The sequence below is a fragment of the Telmatherina bonti genome (genome assembly GCF_933228915.1).
Source record: "Telmatherina bonti genome assembly, chromosome: 15".
In the NCBI taxonomy this organism is placed as follows: domain Eukaryota; kingdom Metazoa; phylum Chordata; class Actinopteri; order Atheriniformes; family Telmatherinidae; genus Telmatherina; species Telmatherina bonti.
In genome coordinates, this window is record NC_136613.1 from 36,687,864 (window position 1) to 36,713,855 (window position 25,992).

At 44.5% G+C, this 25,992-nt stretch overlaps 1 protein-coding gene across 1 annotated transcript in view; it reads right to left on the minus strand.

The window, feature by feature from the left end:
- The window catches only part of LOC306766629 (cobalamin trafficking protein CblD-like), a 47,534-nt gene extending 23,298 nt beyond the window's left edge, over window positions 1-24,236 (minus strand). The window contains exons 1-6 of the mRNA XM_079254431.1: window positions 24,056-24,236; window positions 23,841-23,890; window positions 22,387-22,528; window positions 20,926-21,101; window positions 20,692-20,788; window positions 20,366-20,496 (exon numbers count right to left, since the gene is read on the minus strand). Of these exons, the coding sequence (XP_079110557.1) occupies window positions 20,366-20,496; window positions 20,692-20,788; window positions 20,926-21,101; window positions 22,387-22,528; window positions 23,841-23,858 (564 nt within the window). The 5' untranslated portion in view covers window positions 23,859-23,890; window positions 24,056-24,236. The remainder of the gene's footprint in view (window positions 1-20,365; window positions 20,497-20,691; window positions 20,789-20,925; window positions 21,102-22,386; window positions 22,529-23,840; window positions 23,891-24,055) is intronic.
- Window positions 24,237-25,992: the final 1,756 nt, after the last annotated feature.

Below are 25,992 nucleotides of genomic sequence, written 5' to 3' on the forward strand. Positions count from 1 at the left end.
TCTACATGATCCGACACGTTCTACATGATCCGACACGTTCTACATGATCCGACACGTTCTACATGATCCGACACGTTCTACATGATCCGACACGTTCTACACGTTCTACGTGATCCGACACGTTCTACATGATCCGACACATTCTACATGATCCGACACGTTCTACATGATCCGACACGTTCTACCTGATCCGACACGTTCTACCTGATCCGACACGTTCTACCTGATCCGACACGTTCTACCTGATCCGACACGTTCTACATGATCCGACACATTCTACATGATCCGACACGTTCTACCTGATCCGACACGTTCTACCTGATCCGACACGTTCTACCTGATCCGACACGTTCTACCTGATCCGACACATTCTACCTGATCCGACACATTCTACCTGATCCGACACATTCTACCTGATCCGACACATTCTACCTGATCCGACACGTTCTACATGATCCGACACGTTCTACATGATCCGACACATTCTACCTGATCCGACACATTCTACCTGATCCGACACATTCTACCTGATCCGACACATTCTACATGATCCGACACATTCTACATGATCCGACACGTTCTACATGATCCGACACGTTCTACATGATCCGACACGTTCTACACATTGTACATGATCCAACACATTCTACATGATCCGACACATTCTACATGATCCAACACATTATACCTGATCAAACACATTATACCTGATCAAACACATCCTACCTGATCAAACACATTCTACATGATCCAACATTCTACATGATCCGACACGTTCTACATGATCCGACACGTTCTACATGATCTGACACGTTCTACATGATCTGACACGTTCTACACATTCTACATGATCCAACACATTCTACATGATCCGACAAGTTCTACATGATCCGACACGTTCTACATGATCCAACACGTTCTACATGATCCGACACGTTCTACATGATCCGACACGTTCTACACGTTCTACATGATCCGACACGTTCTACATGATCCGATACATTCTACATGATCCGACACATTCTACATGATCCGACACGTTCTACATGATCCGACACGTTCTACATGATCCGACACATTCTACCTGATCCGACACATTCTACCTGATCCGACACATTCTACATGATCCGACACATTCTACCTGATCCGACACATTCCACATGATCCGACACGTTCTACATGATCTGACACGTTCTACACATTCTACATGATCCAACACATTCTACATGATCCGACACATTCTACATGATCCGACACATTCTACATGATCCGACACGTTCTACACATTCTACATGATCCAGCACGTTCTACATGATCCGACACGTTCTACATGATCCGACACGTTCTACATGATCCGACACGTTCTACATGATCCGACACGTTCTACACGTTCTACGTGATCCGACACGTTCTACATGATCCGACACATTCTACATGATCCGACACATTCTACATGATCCGACACATTCTACCTGATCCGACACGTTCTACCTGATCCGACACGTTCTACCTGATCCGACACATTCTACATGATCCGACACATTCTACATGATCCGACACATTCTACATGATCCGACACGTTCTACCTGATCCGACACGTTCTACCTGATCCGACACGTTCTACCTGATCCGACACGTTCTACATGATCCGACACATTCTACCTGATCCGACACATTCTACCTGATCCGACACATTCTACCTGATCCGACACATTCTACATGATCCGACACGTTCTACATGATCCGACACGTTCTACACATTGTACATGATCCAACACATTCTACATGATCCGACACATTCTACATGATCCAACACATTATACCTGATCAAACACATTATACCTGATCAAACACATCCTACCTGATCAAACACATTCTACATGATCCAACATTCTACATGATCCGACACGTTCTACATGATCCGACACGTTCTACATGATCTGACACGTTCTACATGATCTGACACGTTCTACACATTCTACATGATCCAACACATTCTACATGATCCGACAAGTTCTACATGATCCGACACGTTCTACATGATCCAACACGTTCTACATGATCCGACACGTTCTACATGATCCGACACGTTCTACACGTTCTACATGATCCAACACGTTCTACATGATCCGACACGTTCTACATGATCCGACACGTTCTACACGTTCTACATGATCCGACACGTTCTACATGATCCGATACATTCTACATGATCCGACACATTCTACATGATCCGACACGTTCTACATGATCCGACACGTTCTACATGATCCGACACATTCTACCTGATCCGACACATTCTACCTGATCCGACACATTCTACCTGATCCGACACATTCTACATGATCCGACACATTCTACCTGATCCGACACATTCTACCTGATCCGACACATTCCACATGATCCGACACGTTCTACATGATCTGACACGTTCTACACATTCTACATGATCCAACACATTCTACATGATCCGACACATTCTACATGATCCGACACATTCTACATGATCCGACACGTTCTACACATTCTACATGATCCAGCACGTTCTACATGATCCGACACGTTCTACATGATCCGACACGTTCTACATGATCCGACACGTTCTACATGATCCGACACGTTCTACACGTTCTACGTGATCCGACACGTTCTACATGATCCGACACATTCTACATGATCCGACACGTTCTACCTGATCCGACACGTTCTACCTGATCCGACACGTTCTACCTGATCCGACACGTTCTACCTGATCCGACACATTCTACATGATCCGACACGTTCTACATGATCCGACACGTTCTACCTGATCCGACACGTTCTACCTGATCCGACACGTTCTACCTGATCCGACACGTTCTACATGATCCGACACATTCTACCTGATCCGACACATTCTACCTGATCCGACACATTCTACCTGATCCGACACATTCTACCTGATCCGACACATTCTACCTGATCCGACACATTCTACATGATCCGACACGTTCTACATGATCCGACACATTCTACATGATCCGACACATTCTACCTGATCCGACACATTCTACCTGATCCGACACGTTCTACATGATCCGACACGTTCTACATGATCCGACACGTTCTACATGATCCGACACGTTCTACACATTGTACATGATCCAACACATTCTACATGATCCGACACATTCTACATGATCCAACACATTATACCTGATCAAACACATTATACCTGATCAAACACATTATACCTGATCAAACACATCCTACCTGATCAAACACATTCTACATGATCCAACATTCTACATGATCCGACACGTTCTACATGATCCGACACGTTCTACATGATCTGACACGTTCTACATGATCTGACACGTTCTACACATTCTACATGATCCAACACATTCTACATGATCCGACAAGTTCTACATGATCCGACACGTTCTACATGATCCAACACGTTCTACATGATCCGACACGTTCTACATGATCCGACACGTTCTACATGATCCGACACGTTCTACACGTTCTACATGATCCGACACGTTCTACATGATCCGATACATTCTACATGATCCGACACATTCTACATGATCCGACACGTTCTACATGATCCGACACGTTCTACATGATCCGACACATTCTACCTGATCCGACACATTCTACCTGATCCGACACATTCTACATGATCCGACACATTCTACCTGATCCGACACATTCCACATGATCCGACACGTTCTACATGATCTGACACGTTCTACACATTCTACATGATCCAACACATTCTACATGATCCGACACATTCTACATGATCCGACACATTCTACATGATCCGACACATTCTACATGATCCGACACATTCTACATGATCCGACACATTCTACACATACTACATGATCCGACACGTTCTACATGATCCAACACATTCTACCTGATCCAACACATTCTACCTGATCCAACACATTCTACCTGATCCGAGACATTCTACATGATCCGACACGTTCTACATGATCCGACACGTTCTACATGATCCGACACGTTCTACATGATCCGACACGTTCTACATGATCCGACACGTTCTACATGATCCGACACGTTCTACCTGATCCGAAAAGTTCTACCTGATCCGACACGTTCTACATGATCCGACACGTTATACATGATCCAACACATTATACCTGATCAAACACATTATACCTGATCAAACACATCCTACCTGATCAAACACATTCTACATGATCCAACATTCTACATGATCCGACACGTTCTACATGATCCGACACGTTCTACATGATCTGACACGTTCTACATGATCTGACACGTTCTACACATTCTACATGATCCAACACATTCTACATGATCCGACAAGTTCTACATGATCCGACACGTTCTACATGATCCAACACGTTCTACATGATCCGACACGTTCTACATGATCCGACACGTTCTACACGTTCTACATGATCCGACACGTTCTACATGATCCGATACATTCTACATGATCCGACACATTCTACATGATCCGACACGTTCTACATGATCCGACACGTTCTACATGATCCGACACATTCTACCTGATCCGACACATTCTACCTGATCCGACACATTCTACATGATCCGACACATTCTACCTGATCCGACACATTCCACATGATCCGACACGTTCTACATGATCTGACACGTTCTACACATTCTACATGATCCAACACATTCTACATGATCCGACACATTCTACATGATCCGACACATTCTACATGATCCGACACATTCTACATGATCCGACACATTCTACACATACTACATGATCCGACACGTTCTACATGATCCAACACATTCTACCTGATCCAACACATTCTACCTGATCCAACACATTCTACCTGATCCGAGACATTCTACATGATCCGACACGTTCTACATGATCCGACACGTTCTACATGATCCGACACGTTCTACATGATCCGACACGTTCTACATGATCCGACACGTTCTACCTGATCCGAAACGTTCTACCTGATCCGACACGTTCTACCTGATCCGACACGTTCTACACATTCTACATGATCCGACACATTCTACATGATCCGACACATTCTACATGATCCGACACATTCTACCTGATCAAACACATTCTACCTGATCAAATACATTCTACATGATCCAACACATTCTACATGATCCGACACGTTCTACATGATCCGACACGTTCTACATGATCCGACACGTTCTACATGATCCGACACGTTCTACACGATCCGACACATTCTACATGATCCGACACATTCTACATGATCCGACACATTCTACACATTCTACATGATCCGAGACATTCTACACATTCTACATGATCCGACACATTCTACATGATCCGACACGTTCTACCTGATCCGACACGTTCAACCTGATCCGACACGTTCTACCTGATCCGACACGTTCTACCTGATCCGACACGTTCTACATGATCCGACACGTTCTACATGATCCGACACGTTCTACATGATCCGACACGTTCTACATGACCTGACACGTTCTACATGATCCGACACGTTCTACACATTCTACATGATCCAACACATTCTACATGATCCAACACATTCTACCTGATCCAACACATTCTACCTGATCCAACACATTCTACCTGATCCAACACATTCTACCTGATCCGACACATTCTACATGATCCGACACGTTCTACATGATCCGACACGTTCTACATGATCCGACACGTTCTACATGATCCGACACGTTCTACATGATCCGACACGTTCTACATGATCCGACACGTTCTACATGATCCGACACGTTCGACATGATCTGACACGTTCTACATGATCTGACACGTTCTACACATTCTACATGATCCGACACGTTCTACATGATCCGACACGTTCTACATGATCCGACACGTTCTACATGATCCGACACGTTCTACACGTTCTACATGATCCGACACATTCTACATGATTCGACACATTCTACATGATCCGACACGTTCTACACGTTCTACATGATCCAACACATTCTACATGATCCGACACATTCTACATGATCCGACACATTCTACATGATCCGACACATTCTACACATTCTACATGATCCAACACATTCTACCTGATCCGACACGTTCTACCTGATCCGACACATTCTACATGATCCGACACGTTCTACATGATCCGACACATTCTACATGATCCGACACATTCTAACATGATCCAACATTCTACATGATCCGACACGTTCTACATGATCCGACACGTTCTACATGATCTGACACGTTCTACACATTCTACATGATCCAACACATTCTACATGATCCGACAGATTCACATGATCCGACACGTTCTACATGATCCGACACGTTCTACATGATCCGACACGTTCTACATGATCCGAAACGTTCTACATGATCCGACACGTTCTACACATTCTACATGATCCGACACGTTCTACATAATCCGACACGTTCTACATGATCCGACACGTTCTACATGATCCGACACGTTCTACATGATCCGACACGTTCTACACGTTCTACATGATCCAACACGTTCTACATGATCCGACACATTCTACATGATCCGACACATTCTACATGATCCGACACATTCTACATGATCCGACACATTCTACACATTCTACATGATCCAACACGTTCTACATGATCAAACACATTCTACATGATCCGACACATTCTACATGATCCGACACATTCTACACATTCTACATGATCCGACACATTCTACACATTCTACATGATCCGACACATTCTACACATTCTACATGATCCGACACATTCTACACATTCTACATGATCCGACACATTCTACATGATCCGACACGTTCTACATGATCCGACACGTTCTACATGATCCGACACATTCTACCTGATCCGACACGTTCTACCTGATCCGACACGTTCTACCTGATCCGACACGTTCTACATGATCCGACACGTTCTACATGATCCGACACGTTCTACATGATCCGACACGTTCTACCTGATCCGACACGTTCTACCTGATCCGACACGTTCTACATGATCCGACACGTTCTACATGATCCGACACGTTCTACATGATCCGACACGTTCTACATGATCCGACACGTTCTACACATTCTACATGATCCGACACATTCTACATGATCCGACACATTCTACCTGATCAAACACATTCTACATGATCCGACACGTTCTACATGATCCGACACATTCTACATGATCCGACACGTTCTACATGATCCGACACGTTCTACATGATCCGACACGTTCTACATGATCCGACACGTTCTACACATTCTACATGATCCAACACGTTCTACATGATCCGACACGTTCTACATGATCCGACACGTTCTACATGATCCGACACGTTCTACATGATCCGACACGTTCTACACGTTCTACATGATCCGACACGTTCTACATGATCCGACACGTTCTACACATTCTACATGATCCGACACGTTCTACACATTCTACATGATCCGACACGTTCTACATGATCCGACACGTTCTACACGTTCTACATGATCCAACACGTTCTACATGATCCGACACATTCTACATGATCCGACACATTCTACATGATCCGACACGTTCTACACGTTCTACATGATCCGACACATTCTACATGATCCGACACATTCTACATGATCCGACACATTCTACACATTCTACATGATCCAACACATTCTACCTGATCCGACACGTTCTACCTGATCCGACACGTTCTACCTGATCCGACACATTCTACATGATCCGACACATTCTACATGATCCGACACATTCTACATGATCCGACACATTCTACATGATCCAACACATTCTACCTGATCCGACACATTCTACCTGATCCGACACATTCTACCTGATCAAACACATTCTACCTGATCAAACACATTCTACATGATCCAACACATTCTAACATGATCCAACATTCTACATGATCCAACACATTATACCTGATCCAACACATTATACCTGATCAAACACATCCTACCTGATCAAACACATTCTACATGATCCAACATTCTACATGATCCGACACGTTCTACATGATCCGACACGTTCTACATGATCCGACACGTTCTACATGATCTGACACGTTCTACATGATCTGACACGTTCTACACATTCTACATGATCCAACACATTCTACATGATCCGACAAGTTCTACATGATCCGACACGTTCTACATGATCCGACACGTTCTACATGATCCAACACGTTCTACATGATCCGACACGTTCTACATGATCCGACACGTTCTACACGTTCTACATGATCCGACACGTTCTACATGATCCGATACATTCTACATGATCCGACACGTTCTACATGATCCGACACGTTCTACATGATCCGACACGTTCTACCTGATCCGAAACGTTCTACCTGATCCGACACGTTCTACCTGATCCGACACGTTCTACACATTCTACATGATCCGACACATTCTACATGATCCGACACATTCTACATGATCCGACACATTCTACCTGATCAAACACATTCTACCTGATCAAATACATTCTACATGATCCAACACATTCTACATGATCCGACACGTTCTACATGATCCGACACGTTCTACATGATCCGACACGTTCTACATGATCCGACACGTTCTACACGATCCGACACATTCTACATGATCCGACACATTCTACATGATCCGACACATTCTACACATTCTACATGATCCGAGACATTCTACACATTCTACATGATCCGACACATTCTACACATTCTACATGATCCGACACATTCTACACATTCTACATGATCCGACACATTCTACATGATCCGACACGTTCTACATGATCCGACACGTTCTACATGATCCGACACATTCTACCTGATCCGACACGTTCTACCTGATCCGACACGTTCTACCTGATCCGACACGTTCTACATGATCCGACACGTTCTACATGATCCGACACGTTCTACATGATCCGACACGTTCTACCTGATCCGACACGTTCTACCTGATCCGACACGTTCTACCTGATCCGACACGTTCTACATGATCCGACACGTTCTACATGATCCGACACGTTCTACATGATCCGACACGTTCTACATGATCCGACACGTTCTACACATTCTACATGATCCGACACATTCTACATGATCCGACACATTCTACATGATCCGACACATTCTACCTGATCAAACACATTCTACATGATCCGACACGTTCTACATGATCCGACACATTCTACATGATCCGACACGTTCTACATGATCCGACACGTTCTACATGATCCGACACGTTCTACATGATCCGACACGTTCTACACATTCTACATGATCCAACACGTTCTACATGATCCGACACGTTCTACATGATCCGACACGTTCTACATGATCCGACACGTTCTACATGATCCGACACGTTCTACATGATCCGACACGTTCTACACGTTCTACATGATCCGACACGTTCTACATGATCCGACACGTTCTACACATTCTACATGATCCGACACGTTCTACACATTCTACATGATCCGACACGTTCTACATGATCCGACACGTTCTACACGTTCTACATGATCCAACACGTTCTACATGATCCGACACATTCTACATGATCCGACACATTCTACATGATCCGACACGTTCTACACGTTCTACATGATCCGACACATTCTACATGATCCGACACATTCTACATGATCCGACACATTCTACACATTCTACATGATCCAACACATTCTACCTGATCCGACACGTTCTACCTGATCCGACACGTTCTACCTGATCCGACACATTCTACATGATCCGACACATTCTACATGATCCGACACATTCTACATGATCCGACACATTCTACATGATCCAACACATTCTACCTGATCCGACACATTCTACCTGATCCGACACATTCTACCTGATCAAACACATTCTACCTGATCAAACACATTCTACATGATCCAACACATTCTAACATGATCCAACATTCTACATGATCCAACACATTATACCTGATCCAACACATTATACCTGATCAAACACATCCTACCTGATCAAACACATTCTACATGATCCAACATTCTACATGATCCGACACGTTCTACATGATCCGACACGTTCTACATGATCCGACACGTTCTACATGATCTGACACGTTCTACATGATCTGACACGTTCTACACATTCTACATGATCCAACACATTCTACATGATCCGACAAGTTCTACATGATCCGACACGTTCTACATGATCCGACACGTTCTACATGATCCAACACGTTCTACATGATCCGACACGTTCTACATGATCCGACACGTTCTACACGTTCTACATGATCCGACACGTTCTACATGATCCGATACATTCTACATGATCCGACACGTTCTACATGATCCGACACGTTCTACATGATCCGACACGTTCTACATGATCCGACACGTTCTACATGATCCGACACATTCTACCTGATCCGACACATTCTACCTGATCCGACACATTCTACCTGATCCGACACATTCTACCTGATCCGACACGTTCTACATGATCTGACACGTTCTACACATTCTACATGATCCAACACATTCTACATGATCCGACACATTCTACATGATCCGACACATTCTACATGATCCGACACATTCTACATGATCCGACACATTCTACATGATCCGACACATTCTACACATACTACATGATCCGACACGTTCTACATGATCCAACACATTCTACCTGATCCAACACATTCTACCTGATCCAACACATTCTACCTGATCCGAGACATTCTACCTGATCCGACACGTTCTACATGATCCGACACGTTCTACATGATCCGACACGTTCTACATGATCCGACACGTTCTACATGATCCGACACGTTCTACATGATCCGACACGTTCTACATGATCCGACACGTTCTACCTGATCCGACACGTTCTACCTGATCCGACACGTTCTACACATTCTACATGATCCGACACATTCTACATGATCCGACACATTCTACATGATCCGACACATTCTACCTGATCAAACACATTCTACCTGATCAAATACATTCTACATGATCCAACACATTCTACATGATCCGACACGTTCTACATGATCCGACACGTTCTACATGATCCGACACGTTCTACATGATCCGACACGTTCTACACGATCCGACACATTCTACATGATCCGACACATTCTACATGATCCGACACATTCTACACATTCTACATGATCCGAGACATTCTACACATTCTACATGATCCGACACATTCTACATGATCCGACACGTTCTACCTGATCCGACACATTCTACCTGATCCGACACGTTCAACCTGATCCGACACGTTCTACCTGATCCGACACGTTCTACATGATCCGACACGTTCTACATGATCCGACACGTTCTACATGATCCGACACGTTCTACACATTCTACATGATCCAACACATTCTACATGATCCGACACATTCTACATGATCCGACACATTCTACATGATCCGACACATTCTACATGATCCGACACATTCTACATGATCCGACACATTCTACACATACTACATGATCCAACACATTCTACCTGATCCAACACATTCTACCTGATCCAACACATTCTACCTGATCCAACAAATTCTACCTGATCCGAGACATTCTACATGATCCGACACGTTCTACATGATCCGACACGTTCTACATGATCCGACACGTTCTACATGATCCGACACGTTCTACATGATCCGACACGTTCTACATGATCCGACACGTTCTACCTGATCCGAAACGTTCTACCTGATCCGACACGTTCTACCTGATCCGACACGTTCTACACATTCTACATGATCCGACACATTCTACATGATCCGACACATTCTACATGATCCGACACATTCTACCTGATCAAACACATTCTACCTGATCAAATACATTCTACATGATCCAACACATTCTACATGATCCGACACGTTCTACATGATCCGACACGTTCTACATGATCCGACACGTTCTACATGATCCGACACGTTCTACACGATCCGACACATTCTACATGATCCGACACATTCTACATGATCCGACACATTCTACACATTCTTCATGATCCGAGACATTCTACACATTCTACATGATCCGACACATTCTACATGATCCGACACATTCTACCTGATCCGACACGTTCAACCTGATCCGACACGTTCTACCTGATCCGACACGTTCTACATGATCCGACACGTTCTACATGATCCGACACGTTCTACATGATCCGACACGTTCTACATGATCCGACACGTTCTACATGATCCGACACATTCTACATGATCCGACACGTTCTACATGATCCGACACGTTCTACATGACCTGACACGTTCTACATGATCCGACACGTTCTACACATTCTACATGATCCAACACATTCTACATGATCCAACACATTCTACCTGATCCAACACATTCTACCTGATCCAACACATTCTACCTGATCAAACACATTCTACATGATCCGACACATTCTACATGATCCGACACGTTCTACATGATCCGACACGTTCTACATGATCCGACACGTTCTACATGATCCGACACGTTCGACATGATCTGACACGTTCGACATGATCTGACACGTTCTACATGATCTGACACGTTCTACACATTCTACATGATCCGACACGTTCTACATGATCCGACACGTTCTACATGATCCGACACGTTCTACATGATCCGACACGTTCTACACGTTCTACATGATCCGACACATTCTACATGATTCGACACATTCTACATGATCCGACACGTTCTACACGTTCTACATGATCCAACACATTCTACATGATCCGACACATTCTACATGATCCGACACATTCTACACATTCTACATGATCCAACACATTCTACCTGATCCGACACGTTCTACCTGATCCGACACATTCTACATGATCCGACACGTTCTACATGATCCGACACATTCTACCTGATCAAACACATTCTACCTGATCAAACACATTCTACCTGATCAAACACATTCTACCTGATCAAACACATTCTACCTGATCAAACACATTCTACCTGATCAAACACATTCTACCTGATCAAACACATTCTACATGATCCGACACATTCTAACATGATCCAACATTCTACATGATCCGACACGTTCTACATGATCCGACACGTTCTACATGATCTGACACGTTCTACACATTCTACATGATCCGACACGTTCTACATGATCTGACACGTTCTACACATTCTACATGATCCAACACATTCTACATGATCCGACAGATTCACATGATCCGACACGTTCTACATGATCCGACACGTTCTACATGATCCGACACGTTCTACATGATCCGAAACGTTCTACATGATCCGACACGTTCTACACATTCTACATGATCCGACACGTTCTACATAATCCGACACGTTCTACATAATCCGACACGTTCTACATGATCCGACACGTTCTACATGATCCGACACGTTCTACATGATCCGACACGTTCTACACGTTCTACATGATCCAACACGTTCTACATGATCCGACACATTCTACATGATCCGACACATTCTACATGATCCGACACATTCTACATGATCCGACACATTCTACACATTCTACATGATCCAACACGTTCTACATGATCAAACACATTCTACATGATCCGACACATTCTACATGATCCGACACATTCTACACATTCTACATGATCCGACACATTCTACACATTCTACATGATCCGACACATTCTACACATTCTACATGATCCGACACATTCTACACATTCTACATGATCCGACACGTTCTACATGATCCGACACGTTCTACACGTTCTACATGATCCGACACGTTCTACATGATCCGACACGTTCTACATGATCCGACACATTCTACCTGATCCGACACATTCTACCTGATCCGACACGTTCTACCTGATCCGACACGTTCTACCTGATCCGACACGTTCTACATGATCCGACACGTTCTACATGATCCGACACGTTCTACATGATCCGACACGTTCTACACATTCTACATGATCCAACACATTCTACATGATCCGACACATTCTACATGATCCGACACATTCTACCTGATCAAACACATTCTACATGATCAAACACGTTCTACATGATCCGACACATTCTACATGATCCGACACGTTCTACATGATCCGACACGTTCTACATGATCCGACACGTTCTACATGATCCGACACGTTCTACATGATCCGACACGTTCTACACATTCTACATGATCCAACACATTCTACATGATCCGACAGATTCACATGATCCGACACGTTCTACATGATCCGACACGTTCTACATGATCCGACACGTTCTACATGATCCGACACGTTCTACATGATCCGACACGTTCTACATGATCCGACACGTTCTACATGATCCGACACGTTCTACACATTCTACATGATCCGACACGTTCTACATGATCCGACACGTTCTACATGATCCGACACGTTCTACATGATCCGACACGTTCTACATGATCCGACACGTTCTACATGATCCGACACGTTCTACACGTTCTACATGATCCGACACGTTCTACATGATCCGACACGTTCTACACATTCTACATGATCCGACACGTTCTACACATTCTACATGATCCGACACGTTCTACATGATCCGACACGTTCTACACGTTCTACATGATCCAACACGTTCTACATGATCCGACACATTCTACATGATCCGACACATTCTACATGATCCGACACGTTCTACACGTTCTACATGATCCGACACATTCTACATGATCCGACACATTCTACATGATCCGACACATTCTACACATTCTACATGATCCAACACATTCTACCTGATCCGACACGTTCTACCTGATCCGACACGTTCTACCTGATCCGACACGTTCTACCTGATCCGACACGTTCTACCTGATCCGACACATTCTACATGATCCGACACATTCTACATGATCCGACACATTCTACATGATCCGACACATTCTACATGATCCAACACATTCTACCTGATCCGACACATTCTACCTGATCCGACACATTCTACCTGATCAAACACATTCTACCTGATCAAACACATTCTACATGATCCAACACATTCTAACATGATCCAACATTCTACATGATCCGACACGTTCTACATGATCCGACACGTTCTACATGATCCGACACGTTCTACACATTCTACATGATCCAACACATTCTACATGATCCGACACATTCTACATGATCCGACACATTCTACACATTCTACATGATCCAACACATTCTACCTGATCCGACACGTTCTACCTGATCCGACACGTTCTACCTGATCCGACACATTCTACATGATCCGACACATTCTACATGATCCGACACATTCTACATGATCCGACACATTCTACCTGATCCGACACATTCTACCTGATCAAACACATTCTACCTGATCAAACACATTCTACATGATCCGACACATTCTAACATGATCCAACATTCTACATGATCCGACACGTTCTACATGATCCGACACGTTCTACATGATCTGACACGTTCTACACATTCTACATGATCCAACACATTCTACATGATCCGACAGATTCACATGATCCGACACGTTCTACATGATCCGACACGTTCTACATGATCCGACACGTTCTACATGATCCGACACGTTCTACACATTCTACATGATCCGACACGTTCTACATGATCCGACACGTTCTACATAATCCGACACGTTCTACATAATCCGACACGTTCTACATGATCCGACACGTTCTACATGATCCGACACGTTCTACACGTTCCACATGATCCAACACGTTCTACATGATCCGACACATTCTACATGATCCGACACATTCTACATGATCCGACACGTTCTACACGTTCTACATGATCCGACACATTCTACATGATCCAACACATTCTACACATTCTACATGATCCAACACATTCTACCTGATCCGACACGTTCTACATGATCCGACACGTTCTACATGATCCGACACGTTCTACATGATCCGACACGTTCTACATGATCCGACACGTTCTACATGATCCGACACATTCTACCTGATCCGACACATTCTACACATTCTACATGATCCGACACATTCTACACATTCTACATGATCCGACACGTTCTACCTGATCCGACACGTTCTACCTGATCCGACACGTTCTACCTGATCCGACACGTTCTACCTGATCCGACACGTTCTACCTGATCCGACACATTCTACCTGATCCGACACATTCTACCTGATCAAACACATTCTACCTGATCAAACACATTCTACCTGATCAAACACATTCTACCTGATCAAACACATTCTACCTGATCAAACACATTCTACCTGATCAAACACATTCTACATGATCCGACACATTCTAACATGATCCAACATTCTACATGATCCGACACGTTCTACATGATCCGACACGTTCTACATGATCTGACACGTTCTACACATTCTACATGATCCGACACGTTCTACATGATCTGACACGTTCTACACATTCTACATGATCCAACACATTCTACATGATCCGACAGATTCACATGATCCGACACGTTCTACATGATCCGACACGTTCTACATGATCCGACACGTTCTACATGATCCGAAACGTTCTACATGATCCGACACGTTCTACACATTCTACATGATCCGACACGTTCTACATAATCCGACACGTTCTACATAATCCGACACGTTCTACATGATCCGACACGTTCTACATGATCCGACACGTTCTACATGATCCGACACGTTCTACACGTTCTACATGATCCAACACGTTCTACATGATCCGACACATTCTACATGATCCGACACATTCTACATGATCCGACACATTCTACATGATCCGACACATTCTACACATTCTACATGATCCAACACGTTCTACATGATCAAACACATTCTACATGATCCGACACATTCTACATGATCCGACACATTCTACACATTCTACATGATCCGACACATTCTACACATTCTACATGATCCGACACATTCTACACATTCTACATGATCCGACACATTCTACACATTCTACATGATCCGACACGTTCTACATGATCCGACACGTTCTACACGTTCTACATGATCCGACACGTTCTACATGATCCGACACGTTCTACATGATCCGACACATTCTACCTGATCCGACACATTCTACCTGATCCGACACGTTCTACCTGATCCGACACGTTCTACCTGATCCGACACGTTCTACATGATCCGACACGTTCTACATGATCCGACACGTTCTACATGATCCGACACGTTCTACACATTCTACATGATCCAACACATTCTACATGATCCGACACATTCTACATGATCCGACACATTCTACCTGATCAAACACATTCTACATGATCCGACACGTTCTACATGATCCGACACATTCTACATGATCCGACACGTTCTACATGATCCGACACGTTCTACATGATCCGACACGTTCTACATGATCCGACACGTTCTACATGATCCGACACGTTCTACACATTCTACATGATCCAACACATTCTACATGATCCGACAGATTCACATGATCCGACACGTTCTACATGATCCGACACGTTCTACATGATCCGACACGTTCTACATGATCCGACACGTTCTACATGATCCGACACGTTCTACATGATCCGACACGTTCTACATGATCCGACACGTTCTACATGATCCGACACGTTCTACATGATCCGACACGTTCTACACGTTCTACATGATCCGACACGTTCTACATGATCCGACACGTTCTACATGATCCGACACGTTCTACATGATCCGACACGTTCTACATGATCCGACACGTTCTACATGATCCGACACGTTCTACACGTTCTACATGATCCGACACGTTCTACATGATCCGACACGTTCTACACATTCTACATGATCCGACACGTTCTACACATTCTACATGATCCGACACGTTCTACATGATCCGACACGTTCTACACGTTCTACATGATCCAACACGTTCTACATGATCCGACACATTCTACATGATCCGACACATTCTACATGATCCGACACGTTCTACACGTTCTACATGATCCGACACATTCTACATGATCCGACACATTCTACATGATCCGACACATTCTACACATTCTACATGATCCAACACATTCTACCTGATCCGACACGTTCTACCTGATCCGACACGTTCTACCTGATCCGACACGTTCTACCTGATCCGACACGTTCTACCTGATCCGACACATTCTACATGATCCGACACATTCTACATGATCCGACACATTCTACATGATCCGACACATTCTACATGATCCAACACATTCTACCTGATCCGACACATTCTACCTGATCCGACACATTCTACCTGATCAAACACTTTCTACCTGATCAAACACATTCTACATGATCCAACACATTCTAACATGATCCAACATTCTACATGATCCGACACGTTCTACATGATCCGACACGTTCTACATGATCCGACACGTTCTACACATTCTACATGATCCAACACATTCTACATGATCCGACACATTCTACATGATCCGACACATTCTACACATTCTACATGATCCAACACATTCTACCTGATCCGACACGTTCTACCTGATCCGACACGTTCTACCTGATCCGACACATTCTACATGATCCGACACATTCTACATGATCCGACACATTCTACATGATCCGACACATTCTACCTGATCCGACACATTCTACCTGATCAAACACATTCTACCTGATCAAACACATTCTACATGATCCGACACATTCTAACATGATCCAACATTCTACATGATCCGACACGTTCTACATGATCCGACACGTTCTACATGATCTGACACGTTCTACACATTCTACATGATCCAACACATTCTACATGATCCGACAGATTCACATGATCCGACACGTTCTACATGATCCGACACGTTCTACATGATCCGACACGTTCTACATGATCCGACACGTTCTACACATTCTACATGATCCGACACGTTCTACATGATCCGACACGTTCTACATAATCCGACACGTTCTACATAATCCGACACGTTCTACATGATCCGACACGTTCTACATGATCCGACACGTTCTACACGTTCCACATGATCCAACACGTTCTACATGATCCGACACATTCTACATGATCCGACACATTCTACATGATCCGACACGTTCTACACGTTCTACATGATCCGACACATTCTACATGATCCAACACATTCTACACATTCTACATGATCCAACACATTCTACCTGATCCGACACGTTCTACATGATCCGACACGTTCTACATGATCCGACACGTTCTACATGATCCGACACGTTCTACATGATCCGACACATTCTACCTGATCCGACACATTCTACACATTCTACATGATCCGACACATTCTACACATTCTACATGATCCGACACGTTCTACCTGATCCGACACGTTCTACCTGATCCGACACGTTCTACCTGATCCGACACGTTCTACCTGATCCGACACGTTCTACCTGATCCGACACATTCTACCTGATCCGACACATTCTACCTGATCCGACACATTCTACCTGATCCGACACATTCTACCTGAGCCGACACATTCTACCTGATCCGACACGTTCTACATGATCCGACACGTTGTACATGATCCGACACGTTCTACATGATCCGACACGTTCTACATGATCCGACACATTCTACATGATCCGACACATTCTACATGATCCGACACATTCTACATGATCCGACACATTCTACATGATCCGACACGTTCTACACATTCTACATGATCCGACACGTTCTACCTGATCAAACACATTCTACATGATCCGACACATTCTACATGATCCGACACATTCTACATGATCCGACACATTCTACATGATCCGACACGTTCTACACATTCTACATGATCCGACACGTTCTACCTGATCAAACACATTCTACATGATCCGACACATTCTACATGATCCGACACGTTCTACATGATCCGACACGTTCTACATGATCCGACACGTTCTACCTGATCCGACACGTTCTACCTGATCCGACACATTCTACCTGATCCGACACATTCTACCTGATCAGACACGTTCTACATGATCCGACACGTTCTACATGATCCGACACGTTCTACATGATCCGACACATTCTACCTGATCCGACACATTCTACCTGATCCGACACGTTCTACATGATCCGACACGTTCTACATGATCCGACACGTTCTACCTGATCCGACACATTCTACCTGATCCGACACATTCTACCTGATCCGACACATTCTACCTGATCCGACACATTCTACATGATCCGACACATTCTACATGATCCGACACATTCTACATGATCCATCCACCGTTTTAATTCCAGGTTTTCAGGATTACAACGAAGGAACTGGACATTCAGATGGATTTTTCTTCACCTGGTGGAGCATCTCATCTCTCTCCTCCTCCACCGCCGCAGACCACGCCGTCATGTCATTCTGCGTCCTCTGGGTCACCGTGACAACCATCATATCGGAGTGTGGTGCGTCAGGAAACATGGAATGGAAATCTGTTCATCATGAGACACCGCGTCTTCTTAGCAACGCAAAGCAGAACATTCATACAGGAAGGAGTTAAACACAGAAACAGCCATGATGGATGGAAACTTCCCGTTTCTGTAAACACGATTTAAACATGGTGCTGGTTTTATGCCACACAGTAAAGATGGATGCAGGGAATGTGAGGAATCAGGAAGAGGGTGCACCTTTCTTTAGGATCTCAGGACAGGACTGTACAACACACTCTACTGCCGAGACGTCCAATGGATCCGCTCTCTCCGAGGACGCTGGAGCAGCTTTGTCCTGACGAGGAAACACACACGAGAAAAACCAGCTTCTGTCAGCATCCAGGACGGGTTCCGGACGGCGGGTTCCGGACGCCGGGTTCCGGACGCCGGGTCGGCGTTAGTTTTCGCTTGCAGACCGGATTGCAGACTTACCTGCAGGTCATCGCTGGACGGAGGAGGCAGGACGTCAGGAAACATCCTCATGGCTAGGCGGGATTTCTGCTCCTCCCCTCCTTCCAGACGGCGGCCCACGGAGCCAACCAGCACCGAGCTCTGGTCCGGAAGCCCAGAACACCTTATAGTCCCATCAGGCCACAGACCCGGCAGTCCTGTACCAGAACAGCATGTGAGGGAAGGTCTATCATAACAGAACACACTACTACGGTACTGGTGGTACTGATACTACGGTACTGGTGGTACTGATACTACGGTACTGGTGGGGCTCATACTATGGTACTGGTGGTACTGGTGAGCCTCCAGTGGTCTGCTGGAGACTGACCACATTCTGCTGAGTGAAACTATCGTCTCTCTCGTGTCACATGATCCTTAACGTCTAACTAAAATCCAGCTAAAGATGTCATGTGATCCGATCAATAATGTCTCAACTTTTACTCCATAAACTGCTAGAAAGGCTTCTCTTCACTTTCTGTAATGAAACCTGAAGAGAAGGAAGGACGGAGTCCTCTTCTGATCAGGTATCAGAGGATCAATCATCTTCTGATCAGGTATCAGAGGATCAATCATCTTCTGATCAGGTATCAGAGGATCAATCATCTTCTGATCAGGTATCAGAGGATCAATCATCTTCTGATCAGGTATCAGAGCACCAGGTTCCTCCTCTCCTCAGCATTTAGAAGGAACCAGATGTTCACTGAATAAAGCAGTTTGTCTGAACGACGTTGCTTCTGTTGCCGAGCACCAGTCAGACGGCAGCCATGACGAGACCCTTTCACAGTAAAAGTCTGCTTTGCTGGACAGTGCAGATCCGAAACTCTCCCCGTCTGAGTCACATGGATCTTCTAAAACCACAGACCTGATGGAACCTTCATTCCAGCGTAAAACCGATGTCGCTTTAGACTTGTTGAGAGACCAGCAGGTATCATTACTTCTGATTGTAAAGTCACTGATCTAGTCACCTGGAGACCTGCTGATCACCAGTTTGCTACTGGGAAACCAGCTGAGAACTGGATCAGGACCATCCGACAGGAGGAACCTCCTCTCAGCATCAGTTCTGATGTTTGTAGGAAGTAAAACAACCAGCCAAGGCTGTTGTGGAGCCACAGCCAACATGTCACCCACAACTCCTCAAACCGTTGGCGTGTGGTCAGGCTGCCTCTGCGTTACGGAGGTTACACGTTGGCTACGCCTTGGCATCATTTAACACCCAGGTTTTTTCTTTTTTATTTGATATTCCCAAAATATGGAATAGGTTTCCTTCCATGTTCCATGTCATCAGATCCCGACGTTCAGGGAGCTCCGTACAAAACCCTGCGCATGAAGCAATGAAGACGAGAAGGTACCCAATGCATACCTATGAGACGCAACGGCAGTCTGACGTTGCTTCCAGCGTTTGAGGCGCTGGGAGGGAGAACGTGTTGATGGAAGACGACATACCCACATGAGAGGGGCTGCTGGTCATCTTGCATTCATGAACACCCGAGGTAGCAGCAGAGAGAGTTCTGGTTCCAGCCAGACTATTCACCAACACGTGGATTCCAGGAAGGTAACTCACTAATCTGGATCTGCTGCACAAAATCTGGAGGAACAAAAACACAAGAAAGCTTATCAGGTGTTGACTAACAGCAGTGTTAAACTCCCGTCCTCAAGGGCCGGTTGTTTCCCGCAACCAACACAGCTGGTTCTGCATCAAATGGTTTACATTATTATCCAGAGACCAGATGGTGCTACATTTCACACAAACCAAACCGGTTACAACTTTCCATCAAGTCAGTCTGAACACTGAGTCTGCAGCACTGCTGGAGATGTTGCCAAGTCCAGCAGATGCTAAGTCCAGCTGATGCTAAGCCCAGCTGATGCTAAGCCCAGCTGATGCCAAGTCCAGCAGATGCTAAGTCCAGCAGATGCTAAGTCCAGCAGATGCTAAGTCAAGATGTTGCTAAGTCCAGCAGATGCTAAGTCAAGATGTTGCTAAGTCCAGCAGATGCTAAGTCAAGATGTTGCTAAGTCCAGCAGATGCTAAGTCAAAATGTTGCTAAGTCCAGCAGATGCTAAGTCCAGTAGATGCTAAGTCAAGATGTTGCTAAGTCAAGATGTTGCTAAGTCCAGCAGATGCTAAGTCCAGCTGATGCTAAGTCAAGATGTTGCTAAGTCCAGGAGATGCTAAGTCCAGCTGATGCTAAGTCAAGATGTTGCTAAGTCCAGCTGATGCTAAGTCAAGATGTTGCTAAGTCAAGATGTTGCTAAGTCCAGCAGATGCTAAGTCCAGCTGATGCTAAGTCAAGATGTTGCTAAGTCCAGCAGATGCTAAGTCCAGCTGATGCTAAGTCAAGATGTTGCTAAGTCAAGATGTTGCTAAGTCCAGCAGATGCTAAGTCCAGATGTTGCTAAGTCCACTGACTTTCTGACTATTCCTTGTCTGTTGTGTGTTTTTCCCCCTTCTGCTGCCTCTCAGTTTAACATGTAGATGTGAAACCTGGAACTTCTGGGCTTCTTCTCAGGATTGAAAATGTCTTGTTTAGCATTTTGGAATAGTCTGTCTGCAGAATGATGGACTGCAGATAGTCTGGAAATGATTTTATGATCCACATAGACTGATGGGCAGCAACAACTGCTTCTATAAGATAGTTGATGGTTTATTTCTGAAGAAAATGTGGAGTCTGATGCTGTTTTTTGTATGGTTTATACATTGTGACCATGTTTTGTTTGTTTTCAGTAAATAAGGATAGTGTAACCTGTCCAGTGTTCTTCACCTCGACTATATTTAATTCAACTTAGGAGGTTAATTCCAGCAGAATCCTGCAGCTACCTCCATGTAATGTCCAATCTGTTCCATAAGAACTAACCAGGACTAAATGAACCTGGTTAGGCACACAGAGGAGAGCTCCTACCTGACTCATACAGGCCATGCTACCGTGTTTACTGGCGGATCCAGTCCAGTCTGAAAGCACACATGTTGGTACGATTAGGAGCCTTTTCTACAGCAGAGACATCTGACACGTGTGATGATAAATAAGTGCAGAAAACAGGCAACACTTCCGACATAAACATGATGGTTTACAGAGATGCGACATGTAGTAATGAGCTGACAGACACATTAACTCACCCAACAAGTTTAAACACGGTGACTCCGTCAGTAGTTACGGCCCAGAAAGGGCAACAACATATTAATCCAACTACAAACTATTACTCTTTTATATTTTGTCACTTTTTCCGTATTTCTTTATAGGAGAAAAGTTGTTTAAATGAACGAAAACATCAGTTTCACCTTGAGTATTTTTATCATGCGCATGCGCAGTGGTGGAAGAGAAGCTTCTTCTCGTTTTATTGGCGGCTGGAAAACAACAAGGAGGTGCATTACCGCCACCAACTGGTAAGGAGTGTGGTCACTATGGACCAGGGGTGCCTTAAGGGCCACAGTCTCCATGTTTACCATGTATCCCTGCTCCAACACACCTGACTCAAACTAATCAGTCATTGTGCAGAACTTCAGTGGGGGTTGGATCCATCTAATGTAAGCCAGGTGTGTTGGAGCAGGGATACATGGAAAACCTGCAGGACAGACTTTGGGCCCCCCTGGTCATAGACTGTATAAAAGATGGACAAAGCCTCAGTGAGGACACCTGTAGATTTCTGAAAAGCTGAAGTAAAGGTCATGGGTGGTTCCCACCATCTTGGCACTCGTACTGTCAGAACATTTAACAGTGGGCAAAGAGGGGTTGGATCAGGATGGCAACACATGTGTCGAAGGTTTAGTAAGTAAGAATGTACTTCAATGCCAAACACATCAGTGAAACATCTTCTGAAAAAGGCAAAAGCAAACTCTAATTCTGATAACCCAAACAAAACTTCTACCCTGTAGCCAACTACTGGAAGCACCATCATCACGGCTGTGATTGAGAAAATCAGTGACAGAGTGACCAAACAGACAAAGCAGTCCACTACAATACTGTAGAAGCCTTAACCTCTGTTTGTCTGACATCCCCAAGAAAGAAGCAGAAGATGTCAAAGCCTGAATGCAGGATATCTGCAAGGAGATACTACTGACCAAGGATGCTGCGATAGTTGTCTCTGCCATTACAGTCAGGAAATCCAGTGGGGAGGGAAAGGATCCATCATGGAAAGGCTCAAAAAAGAATATCTACCTAATAGAAAATCATCTTCATCTGCAAGAAGACATCACAACAACAGATGAAGGAACCTGCAGAGGTCTGTGGTCAGCAGCAGAATCTGCAAGAAGAAAGGAGACAAAACCTACTTTGTAAGAAACAATGCATATGTGAACCTTAAAGAAACTGCACCCAACTGAAGGCAAATATCTCTTTCCAGATGTTATATTTTATGTAATTTTCTCCATGAATACGTGCAGAATTAAGGTCAACTTGAGTATGATCAGCTACCCTGGTAAGGAAACCTGGTGAGCATGTGAGCTAATTCAGTTTTTGTTGTTGATACGTTGAGGTACCCATGTCTTTATCTGTATTATCCGTTAAAGCTAGAGGTGTAAGCGATCGTTTCCTTTAATCACCTCCCATGTGCACAATCCTGCCACAGAATCTGACTAATGCTGTCTCAGGTTGTGGTGTTCAGTCTGGTTCATCACCATTATTAAGACATATAAGATTCTTTACTTCCATCAGTTGTTCCATTAGCAGCCTGTTCTCATCATTAATATGACCTCTTAAGGTAAAATGAGCCCACACAATAACACCTGACCCTCCAACCATGACGTAACCTCACCCATCAATGCAACCTTTCACAGAGGTTGAAAAAATTCCCCACCTTGAATTTACCCTCACTCATCCATCCCTCAGTCTCTGTCCCACTTCTCAGGAGTCTATACTGCAGTCTTTGCTTTACAGAAATGAAACACCCCCTCCACCACCTCAGTCCGTATCCCAGATCAGGCTTCACAGGTTCAGGTTCTTTGGATTCTTGTCCAGCTAAGTCTAGCTGATGCTGTCGGACTCGTGGTTTGATCATGTGGTCATGTCACCAGAGCCTCCCTGTTTGCCATCAGTTAATGTTTTACCTGCTCCTGGG